The following is a 10,835-nucleotide window of genomic DNA, read 5'->3' on the forward strand; positions in this document are numbered from 1 at the left end:
TGTTTAAATAAAAACTGATTTAACTGATAAAATATTAACTGATAACATACAACTGTTAACGTTTTAAGACTTTGTAGGGAAACCTATGATACTTGCAGTAATCAGTTTGATTAAATATCTGATCTTAGTAGGATATTAGTAATTTAATCCTGGAAATGTTCAAGTGATGGAAGGCTGACTTTGTAACCATCTTTATGTGACTGAAGGTTCAGATCTGAGTTACCCAGAAGAAGTGGAGGAAGCATATTAATTAATGCATTGGTGCCATATGCTGTATAACTTCTAAAAATCTGCTGTGAAAAGTGTAATCTGATTATTATTCAAAAATTCTTCAAATAAAAATAAAGAAAATTCTGGACAATTCTGATCCTCTTCATAAAACTTCAGTCAGAGGCTTCTTCAGACACGTTGTAATACAGACCATTACAGGAGATGCTTCACAGCCATCAGTCTCTACAACAACTCTGGGATAAAATTACTTACAATGGACATTTAATTTCCCTTTGGGATTAATGAAGACTCATTCAATAAATTAGTATTATTGAATAGCCTATTTATTTCAATAACCATCACAATGTGAAACATTACATAGACTACTCACAGATGGACTTTGAAAGCCTTTATGTCTGTTAATCATGAATTTTCACTTTGTGTCTATTTAAAACTATCAAAAGCATTAAAGTATGAATAAATGTTAAGTCCAGTTTAAAAGAAAAATAACATCACAATTGTTATTTTTGTTGATATAGTCAACTATTTATTAGTATTTTATTTCCAGTTTTTGTCTGCATTATTATTTAAAAACACATTTTAGGAGTACAGCTCTTCTGACACGTAGACTAACACAATCCGCCAAAATCGGAGATTTAATCCAAACTCCCGCCACCAAACTGTGTGTGAGCTCAGCAACAGTGACGTAACATCCTCATGTGACGTTGAGCCAATGAGCATCACGGAAGCTGAAGCGGTGAACCAATCAGAGATAGCTGGCGGGAGATACAGCTGAGTTAGAGAGAAGATTCGGCCAGTTCGGACTCCGTGTGCAGCTGAAGACGGACACAAAACAGCGTTACGTGGAATAAACCTGAAACTCTGAATCAAGAGGACTTCTTTTATCCATTTACAAATCTCCGTTCATCATCGACGTGTTTCCCCGTAAGTAACAGAATCTCAAATATTTAGTTGTTTAAGAGGCGGAAATAACAAAGCCACTTCCAAATGCCAGGACTTGTTTGCAAATGTATTGTCTAATTTGTTAGCGGTAGTTTTGTTGGAAAGTTGCTCTTTCGTGACCGGACATCTGCTGAAGTCGGTCATTTTGAAACATGGGTGCTTAAAATTGACATTTTAGTTAAAAAAGAGTCGAAAGTAGATGGGTGTTGGAGGCGATGTAGTTGTTTTGGCGCCATTAGCTAGTTTGCGTAAGTGCTGTAGTAGTATTTTAGTCTTTAAAATACCAGAATTTGCATAAAACTTTAATTTCCTTGTCTATCTGAGGACATGATTTTTAAATATTAAATCGGACAGTTAAGCAGTGTCTTTTTTACAAAATACTTTTTCACAATACTATTTTGCCTTCACTCGTGTATGAATACTTTGGGATCGGATTGTGTTCAGATACTAGTTTATCCCTGATTTTTTTTTAACCTCTGACCTACTCGCACCATTTTAGCCCAAATTGTAACAGCACAACATTCACAGTGAAATAAAACGGCTTATTTTTGTTTCCCACGCCTGAATGTGTGATTCATCTTTAAATAATAGTCGTGTCCGTCTTAAAACTGAAAGGGAAAAGTTTTACAGTATATTTTTGTAATTTGATTTAGTTTTTGTAACTGTACAGGAAAACAATTGAGACAAAACTATGAGCCACAGATTAACACCTGTTCACAAAATCGCTAGTTAAAACACAAAGTATTAATCTTTTGGTATATTATGCAAATAGTGACATAAATAATGTTTTTTTTTGTTGCTTTCTTTTTTTTTTTTTTTTTAGGTCAGACTAAACCTTTTTTAATTTTCTTCAATAAAACCCAAAATAAATTGGTGAGAGGTTGGTTGTCTTTCAAGAATGAAAAATTTTAGTTTTGGATCTACAATGATTTACACATGTCCTATAAAAAAAAAAACATTCTATGTGTAATTTATTGTTGAGCCAGAAAAAATCTTAACAAAACTGATTGTGATTTTAGGTTTTACATTTTTATTTTTCTTGGTCTTCAATATGATGAGAAATTTCACTGGACAATAAATTCTTCCAGAAATTGTGATAAATAATTGTTTTGAGACAACTTTCAACAAATGAATTGATAAAAAGTTAGAAAAAATGTACATTAGAAAGTGAAGGATATTTTCCAGAATAAAACGCACAACCAAAAACTACAGTGAAAAGGAAATGAAAAGCACACACAACTGAACCCATAAATAAAATGGATATTGCAGTCTCTCCAAACAAAGCTTTCCTTAAAAAAAAAAAAATTAAACATCAGAATGGAAACTATTGACCACATTTTAATTTACGATGTGATTCAGGCGTTACCAGTAAATACTGTTGACGTTTTTATCCCATGTTGCTAAAAGTTTGGGTATCTCTGATTTTGAATGATGGAAAGAGAAAATTTAGGAAGACTCAACATTGCAACTACACACATTTTTTCTTTTTCTTAAATGTCATTTAGCATCATGTATTAATCATTAGCACATTTAGTTTCCTGTTATCGTTTATTTCCACATCCTGCTCACTCATTCTGTTCTTTTTGTTTTCATCAGAGAACCAGACATGCCCAGGACTCGCTCTCAGGGGCAAGTTCAGCCCCCACTGCCGTTCCCACGTCGCAAATCCTCCCGAGCCCCCCAGCAGCCAAAGGCTGCTCAGCCCTCAAAGGTCACATTGCCGTCTCCAAACAAGCCAGAGCTCCGGCTTCCTTCCCCAAGTCAGATTGGTCCGATTTCTCCGAGGCGGTTGTCAGACAGACCGACGCTTCTGTCACCCAGACGTTCTGCTACCCAGAGCCCTTTAACTTCTCCAAAGCAGAAAATGGATCAACTCTGCAGATCTGCAGCACAGGCGCCTCCACCAACACCGCCTTCCTCCCCCATCCTGCAGAACCGACTCCCTCTCAGTCCTCGGAAACGCACAGGTGAGACACGGATCTACCTGAACTAGGAATGCAAACAATTAATCGACTGGTGATTGTCGATTAATGGTTTGTTAGGCTAAAATTGGTTCCAATTGATTAATAAAATTATCTTAACCAGAGTTTCTCAACCCTGGTCCGCGAGGGGACCAGAAAGAAAGGAAATACCTAAAACATCCAGGACAGGAGGGCGCAAGCCCTCCTGTCCTGGATGTTTTAGGTATTTCCTTTCTGCCACACACCTGAATTGTATCTCTGGTGATTAACAGGCTTCTGCAGTACTTGATGGTCATGCATTCATTTGAATTGGTTGTTCTGGAATAGAGGCACAACTAAAACATGCAGAGCAGAGGGGCGGTGAGGACCAGGGTTGAGAAACACCGTCTTAAACTTTTCTATGTTGTAGTTTGGCCTCCGTCCAGCAGAGGGCGCCGCTGGGCATCAATAAGCAGAGCCGTTGATACAGGAATTAAAGATGGCGGCAGTATCGCAGAACGGGTAGAGAAACGGTCCAAACAGGAGTTTGGTGTTTTATTGAAAATGCATTTTATAATGTTCCGCTTAGACATATAAACACGCAACAAACTAATTAAGTTGTTCTGAAATATAAACACTCGACAAGCTGTTTAAGTTCTACAATCATGGCGCGCATTCAGCCGAACTTCATGACAACTTCACATTTAAAAATGACTGATTTGCTACGAAGGCGAGACGCAGAAAAAAACATGCCAATAAGCGAGGTTGATTTTGAAAGCTGTTGTGATTTAAAAAGCTTAATGGAGAAAAAAATGGAACATTCCATCAAGAGCAAAAATAGACGTTACTTCTGTATGAATATCTCTTTGTTCATGGGGAATTAAGTGTTTCACATATATTATTCTTTTCATTTGATTTTTTACACGGCAACCTAATAGCCCTTAAATGTTTTGTTATGTTTTATAAATATGTCCAAGATTAATAATGTAAAACCAATAAAGACAGGAAATAGTGGTTTTCTGAATGAAACAGAAAACCACTATTTCATTCAGTGGTTTGTAACGTAATGTACATTATATTACATTTATTCAAAATGTAATGTATCAGAAACAACGGTACATTACATTTTGTACAACTGACAAAATTTTGTGTTTTTTAAATTTGGAATAATATTAAAATGTATCTCTTTATACTATGGAAAAACATGTCTGCTTATCAGTTAATTGTTGTTTGATTAATGAGCTTGATGAACTTTAGATTTTCTCATTAATCAATAACTTGGATCCCTAGGTCAAACTTGGTAGATACTTTGTAATGCTAGTCATTAATTTATTCTGTTTTCTTTCTGAAGGTGATGACAACGGCTGCAACGTTCAGTGTTCCCCTCTGAAGCAGAACAGACCCAGTCCGGCAACGCCACGTAAACTCGGCTTTGACGAAAACTTGCAAACATCTGAAGTTCAGACGCCCAAGCAGCGGCGCTCTCCAACCAGCAAGTTGTCTCCGAACAGACAGGAAACACCTCCTGGGTCTCCTGTCCTGCACAGTCAAGAGAAGAAGCTGCCTGTTGCCCACCTGTTTACTGACAGTAAGAACATTTCTCAGATGAAAATTATCTTTAAAGGTGACTTATTATACTTCACTGAACATGTAAGGAAAAGTCTATGGGCTGTACAAAACGGTTATTATATTTCTCGCACAAAATCATTCTTAGCCTGGTCAGTTTTGCCCTTCAGAATGAGCTGCTTTAGGGTGTCTTGCCACTTTAAATCCACATAAACTGCCACTGGTTACGCCCCCGAGCTCAACATTTACACTTGCATATTAAAATGGCTGCAAACAGACGCCCAGTTATACAACGCTTATCTTTGGAAAAACGGAAATGGCTCTAATAAGAATACAGCATGGAGTTTCTGGATAGAAAGTCAACAACAAAAAACTTGTCTTTCCCAGCAGCCGTTAAAACTCTGTCAAAATTCTGAACTCATTTATATATTTATATCCAGATATTTTTATGTACATAAGCGTTTTTTTAATTTTACTTAATTTAGTTCATATTTACATTAGTTGTAATTTCATGTATTATAAATGTTATATCACTAAAGTTTACATTTATATGTTCTAATATTTAAAAACAAATGGATACTTTATTGAACTCCAAGGGGAAATTATCTTCTGTTCTGAAGTCAAGTGACAAAATGTTCTGGGACTCAGCTTGGGTTGCTAGGTGACGGGTGGAATTCTGCTGGGGTTGCTAGGCAACGGGCTGTCTTAGCTGGGGTTACTAGGTGAGGGGCAGTGCCTGCTGATTTGTGATGTTACATTCCAGAGGTTTTTGAAATGTTTCCTTTTCCAGGCACCAAAAAATGTATTTATTGCCAAAAAATAGCTTCTTTTTTTTTTTTTTTTTTTCCTTAAGCGCTTTGGCTGCTTTTGGAAGCAGTAGAAACCCAAATGGAAGCACAAAAACACACAAAATGTGAATCTTTGTATAATGCGTCCCTTTAAAAAGTGTAAAGAACAGCCAGGTCAGTTTAAAAAAAAATGGTGCAGAATAGATTTATTTCTAATCTGCGACCTCCCCTGTCTCTCTGCAGAGTCGAGGTTTCAAAGCGTGAAGCAGGCGCTGCACACCGCCATCCCCGAGTGTCTCCTGTCCAGAGACGCTGAGCGGGCGTCCATCCGCTCCTTCCTGGAGGACAAGGTGCTGCAGCGCGTCCCCAGCAGCCTCTACATCTCAGGGGCCCCGGGGACCGGAAAGACCGCCTGCCTGAACTGCATCCTCCAGGAGATGAAGGTGAGTTGGGGCAGATTATTCTACGCAGCTTTAATCTGCTACTTGTTCTCATTTTGTCCTCTGTAACATGTTCGGGTTTTCCCCCGTCCTCCAGTCTGAGCTCGCATCGGTAAAGACGGTGGTGGTGAACTGCATGAGTCTGCGGAGTTCCCACGGCATTTTCCCACTGCTGGCCCACAAGCTGAAAGCAGCCGGTGGACAGAGCGGCCTCCAGAGGTTCCTGACGGCCCCGGGGCCCACAGTGTGAGTTTCTGCTTTCTAAAACTTTAGTTGCTTTTTGACGACAGAGAATTAGCACCAGACTAAACAAACAAACAAACACAAATAATTGACTACGAGAAAAGTTGTGATAATGCTTGAAGAAAAAGTTGCAATAAAGTGAAAATAGTCTTGACAATTCATGAAAACATAGTTACAATTTTGCATCAGAAGTGGCGGTAATGCATGAACAAAAGGATAAGTGGAAAAAGTTTTACTATTGCAAGAATAAAGTCACAATAATATGATTTTATTCTCATAATTACATTCTTTACTTTTGTCAGCCTGGCCCTAATATTTTGTCTTATTGACTAAACTAGCATCTTAAAATGATTGTCTTTTTATTTTTTCTTTCTTTCTTTATTCCCATTTCTTTCTTTTTGTCTCTTTTTTTATTTATTTCTTTCCTTCGGGTAAAGATCTTGAGTTTGATCATTAATCTTTGTCCTCTCAGGCTCCTGGTTCTGGATGAGATGGACCAGCTGGACAGCAAAGCTCAGGACGTCCTCTACACCATCTTTGAATGGCCGTATTTGCCGCGGTCCCGTCTCTGTCTCATCGGTAGGAGTTTGGCCCACAGCATGCCTCACCTTCCACCATGCGACCTTCACACTGACTTCATGTCTTCCTGCAGGCATTGCCAACGCTTTGGACTTGACTGATCGCATTCTGCCCAGACTGCAGGCTCAGACTCACTGTCGCCCCCTGCTGCTGCACTTCGCTCCCTACAGCCGACAGGAGCTGAGCGCCATCATACAGGACAGACTGTCGAAGGTTGGTCCGGTTCTGTTGGCATCACCAGCGTCTCTCCATGTCTCGGCTCGTCTAACTGGAGTTCTGCTTTGGTTCTGAAGGTTTCGGCTGAGGGTCTGCTGGACGCCTCGGCTGTTCAGTTCTGTGCCAGGAAGGTATCGGCTGTGTCCGGAGACGCCAGAAAGGCTCTAGACATCTGCAGGTAAATATCAGTAATACTGACCCAAGTCTGGAACACCAGAGAAAATGGCTGACGTAACGCCGTGTCTTCCCAGGAGAGCGGTCGAGATCGCAGAAGCTGATGAAAGACAGAAGGCCTCCACTAAAGGTAAGGTCACCTGGGGTCATCGGAGTAAACTTTGTAACCAGCTACAGCTGAAATTATCAGATTATTTGTCATTAATCGATTGTTCAAACATTTGCCAACTAATTTAGTAACTCATTGATCTTTAACTGGAGTATGCTTTCTGTCTGTGAATATTTTCTACCCAGAACTCCACATGTTGCTGCATTTTAGACATTACCATGTTTCTCTTATTTAAAATAGAATTTAATTGCTTTTTGCATCTTCTAATGTTTTTTCTAATATTGTATAAAAGCGACGCAAGTGGCAGTTTTTATCCGATATATCGTCAGAGTATTTGATTAGTAAAATAATTGTGACTGAAACAGAGTTTGCCTGCCTGTCTGCCTGCAGCGTCTTTGGTCGGCCTCCCTCAGGTGGCGAAGGTTTTGTCGGAGGTTTATGGCGACCGCATGGCGTCGCAGAGCGGCGGTTCGGACGGAGAGAGTTTCCCTCTGCAGCAGAAGCTGTTGGTTTGCTGCCTGCTGCTGCTCATCCGCAAAGGGAAGAGCAAAGAGACAAACCTGGGGAAGGTAAGATGGAGATCCTACGAGCATGACTCGAGGTCGTCAGGCTAAAAGATACTGAGGCTAATCGAAGTGTAAAGTGTTGCACTGCAAAAATACAAAATCTTACCAAACCTTACTTTTTAGAGCAAATATCTTAGTTTTGAAAGATTTAGGAGGTTGTTTAAAGTCAATAATTCCTTAATATTTATGATAAAGTTCTAGTTTCACTGGCAGGTAATTTCACTTATATGGGAAAATATAACAACTGGCAGGTTATTTCAGTCTTCTATATCTCGCTGAAAAGTTACTTCCAAGTTAGTTTTGACTCATCATTAACCAGTGATGACAGACAAATGGTTTCCCAAACTGGAAGTTGTTTCTTCACCACTAGCACATTTAGCGGTGAGTACATGTGGTTGATTGACAGCGCTAAGACCCTCCTCCAGGCTCTGATTGTTTTTTTTTTTTTTTTTTTTTTTTTCTGGAGCCATCCATTTCTTCAGATGGCAATAGTAGCTCAGGGAGGAAGTGGAGATGAATCTTTTCACAGATTATCTACCTCACAACAAACTGTGACGACATATTGACAGTTTTAACAAATGTATAAAAATATAAACATGGTAAAAGTTACACACTGCAGCTTTAAGTCAGTGTGATGTAATTAAAAGGCACCTCCCACTGCTTACAGCTTTACTTTTCCCTCATCCTAACATCTCTGGTGAGCTTCTGCAGTCTAATTGCGTGAATGAGTTTTAAACGACCCTGCTTTGTGTTTCAGCTCCATGAGGTTTACAGCCGCCTGTGCGCCCAGAGGCAGGTGTCTGCAGTCGGGCAGGGCGAGTGTTTGGCGCTGTGCAGCCTGCTGGAGAGTCGGGGAATCTTCGCTCTGAAGAAGGCCAAAGAGGCTCGTCTCACTAAGGTACAAAACTCTGAACAACAACAACGTTCAAATGTTATTTAAAGAAGCCATAGAATATGATTAAAGTGGATGCATTGTACAAAATTCACATTTTGGATGTTTTTGTATTTCCATCTGGGTTTCTACTGTTTCTAAAAACAAGCGCCTAATTAAAAAACACCCAGCGAGTTTTTCAGTAAGTTCATGTTTTGGTGTCTGGAAATTGATCCATTTCAAAAACCTTCTGCACATTGAGGCGCTTTCTGTGCTGTTACCTAGCAACCCTGGCTGAGCCCAGCCCTGTTGCCAAGCAACCCAAGAGGAGTTCCAGCGCAGCGTTGTCAGATTGGCCGGGTTTATTTCTGAACACGTTGGATTGGGGAAAAATAGTTTTGGGCTCCCTTTCACAACATTTGTGCTTTTTAGAAAACATTCATAGGAAAATATCTAAATATTTACTGTGTGGCAGAAAAACACAAAACCTGTATATTTTTGCTAAATATACAAAACCTGTATAGTTCATTTTTTTGAAAATCTGTCAAAAGTGACATCTATAATTGTGATTGGTTAATCAAATGTCACTATATAGAAGTACATCTTTCTGATTTTAAGATGATGATAAAAAAAGTCTCCTTGTGTTTCAATAATTTAGCGTTTTCACGTCCTAGAAAGTCTGAGTTTGTGCTATAAACTCAGATCTGTCAACCCTTCTAGCACATTTGGTGAGTCTGTTTGTTCTTATTACTGAACTCTTTGTTTATTTGTTGTTTTTTTTTCCAGGTGTTCCTGAAAATTGATGAAAAAGACATAGAAAACGCTCTGAAGGACCGAACGCTTCTGGGCAGTATCCTGGCTGCAGGGCTTCCCTCGTGATCCCTCATCAATTATAAAGTTATTTTAAATTACTTTTAAAACGAATCTTTTTTAAAATGATTTTAAAGATGTTTCCTTTAAAAAGGAAACGCTTGTACTTTTTTTAGATTACTGCTCAGTTATTTTGAGGTTGATTCATTGGTTTTGAAATGTTCTGTTTTTGGTTTTTTGTATGCTGTAAATAAATAGATTTACAGACATGAAGTGTTTTATTAATTTTTTTTCTGGGTTTTCCTTCAGAGCTGGATCTATTTCTGTCCTCTGAATTAGCTCAACCTCTAACCTGATTGGATTAAAGGAGGCCGAGATCGGCCTGACTAAGCTGCAGAAACCAAAGTGTTCACACAGACGAGACCCAATGCAGCAAAACTGGTTTTGTCCTGGCAAAATTTTGGAAGCAAACTTAGTAAAAAAAAAACAAAAATAATGTGTGACTAAACATGGAGGTTGTACCTATGCAGCCTGGAAAACTGCGACTTGATTTCAGTATTTTTAAAACTGCATAATAGGAATGGAGCAAACAGACCTGAGATTTTGTGGCTAAATTTAATGGTACTTGTTTCAATAGTATTTTGGTAATTTTGTGCAGCTCCGCCCTAAAAGCTGGAATCATGTTCCTAAAAATAAAACTCATTGATAAATAATTGCTTTAGTACACTGGTTGCACTGGAGTAGAGTTGTGTTAACAGAAGAGAATATTTAATTTTATGTGGTCTGCATTAGAATAAAACATGCTGGACTCCGGGATCCCTCAGGGAAGTGTGCTCAGTCCTCTGCTTTTTAAACGCATGGAAATCCATTCTTCTATCATTTTCTTCTGATTAACATGTCCAGTCAAGTTTATTAGTACAGAACATTTCAGCAACAAGATTTATATGATAAAAATGTACACAATAGCCAATTGTGAAGCAACAAACATTACATTTTGCTAAATGCCATCAATAATATTTTCAATGTTCCAGTTATTAATCAAAGATGACTTTAATCAGGAAGTTTTTTTTAGTCTAGATTTAAATGGAGTGTTTTAGTTGTTTTCTGGAAGTTTGTTCAACATTCTGGATTAGCCAATATTTTTTACAGACCTGTGAAGACATTATTGCAGTAATCAATGTGACTAAAGATGAACACATTCACGGGTTTCCCTGGAGCTTAACTTGACATTAGTCGTTTAAGTGTAGAAATGTTGTTCAGGTGATAGAAGGCCGACTTTGTAATTGTCTTTCTGTGGCTTTATATGTTGAGAGCTAAGTGCATTATTACACCCATATTTTGGGCCTGATCACTAATTCCT

The 10,835-nt window shown here is 38.6% G+C and overlaps 1 protein-coding gene across 1 annotated transcript; it reads left to right on the forward strand.

Annotated features, from left to right (window-relative positions):
* The first annotated feature begins 958 nt into the window (after positions 1–958).
* Positions 959–9,748, forward strand: cdc6 (cell division cycle 6 homolog (S. cerevisiae)). The gene is made up of 12 exons (XM_008418762.2): positions 959–1,155; positions 2,770–3,140; positions 4,465–4,701; positions 5,711–5,910; positions 6,005–6,153; positions 6,623–6,729; positions 6,803–6,942; positions 7,023–7,123; positions 7,197–7,249; positions 7,619–7,797; positions 8,552–8,692; positions 9,452–9,748. Exons 2-12 carry the CDS (start codon positions 2,780–2,782, stop codon positions 9,542–9,544), a joined length of 1,761 nt encoding a protein of 586 aa, XP_008416984.1. The 5' UTR covers positions 959–1,155; positions 2,770–2,779; the 3' UTR covers positions 9,545–9,748.
* Positions 9,749–10,835: the final 1,087 nt, after the last annotated feature.

Source organism: Poecilia reticulata, chromosome 1 (assembly GCF_904066995.2).
Source record: "Poecilia reticulata chromosome 1, P_reticulata-male-v2, whole genome shotgun sequence".
NCBI lineage: Eukaryota > Metazoa > Chordata > Actinopteri > Cyprinodontiformes > Poeciliidae > Poecilia > Poecilia reticulata.

Coding starts and splice junctions, on each gene's coding strand:
- cdc6 (XM_008418762.2), top strand. CDS start 2,780: ATGCCCAGGACTCGCTCTCAGGGGCAAGTTCAGCCCCCACTGCCGTTC. Junction 6,943..7,022: donor TACAGGACAGACTGTCGAAG/GTTGGTCCGGTT, acceptor TTGGTTCTGAAG/GTTTCGGCTGAGGGTCTGCT. Junction 7,250..7,618: donor ACAGAAGGCCTCCACTAAAG/GTAAGGTCACCT, acceptor GTCTGCCTGCAG/CGTCTTTGGTCGGCCTCCCT.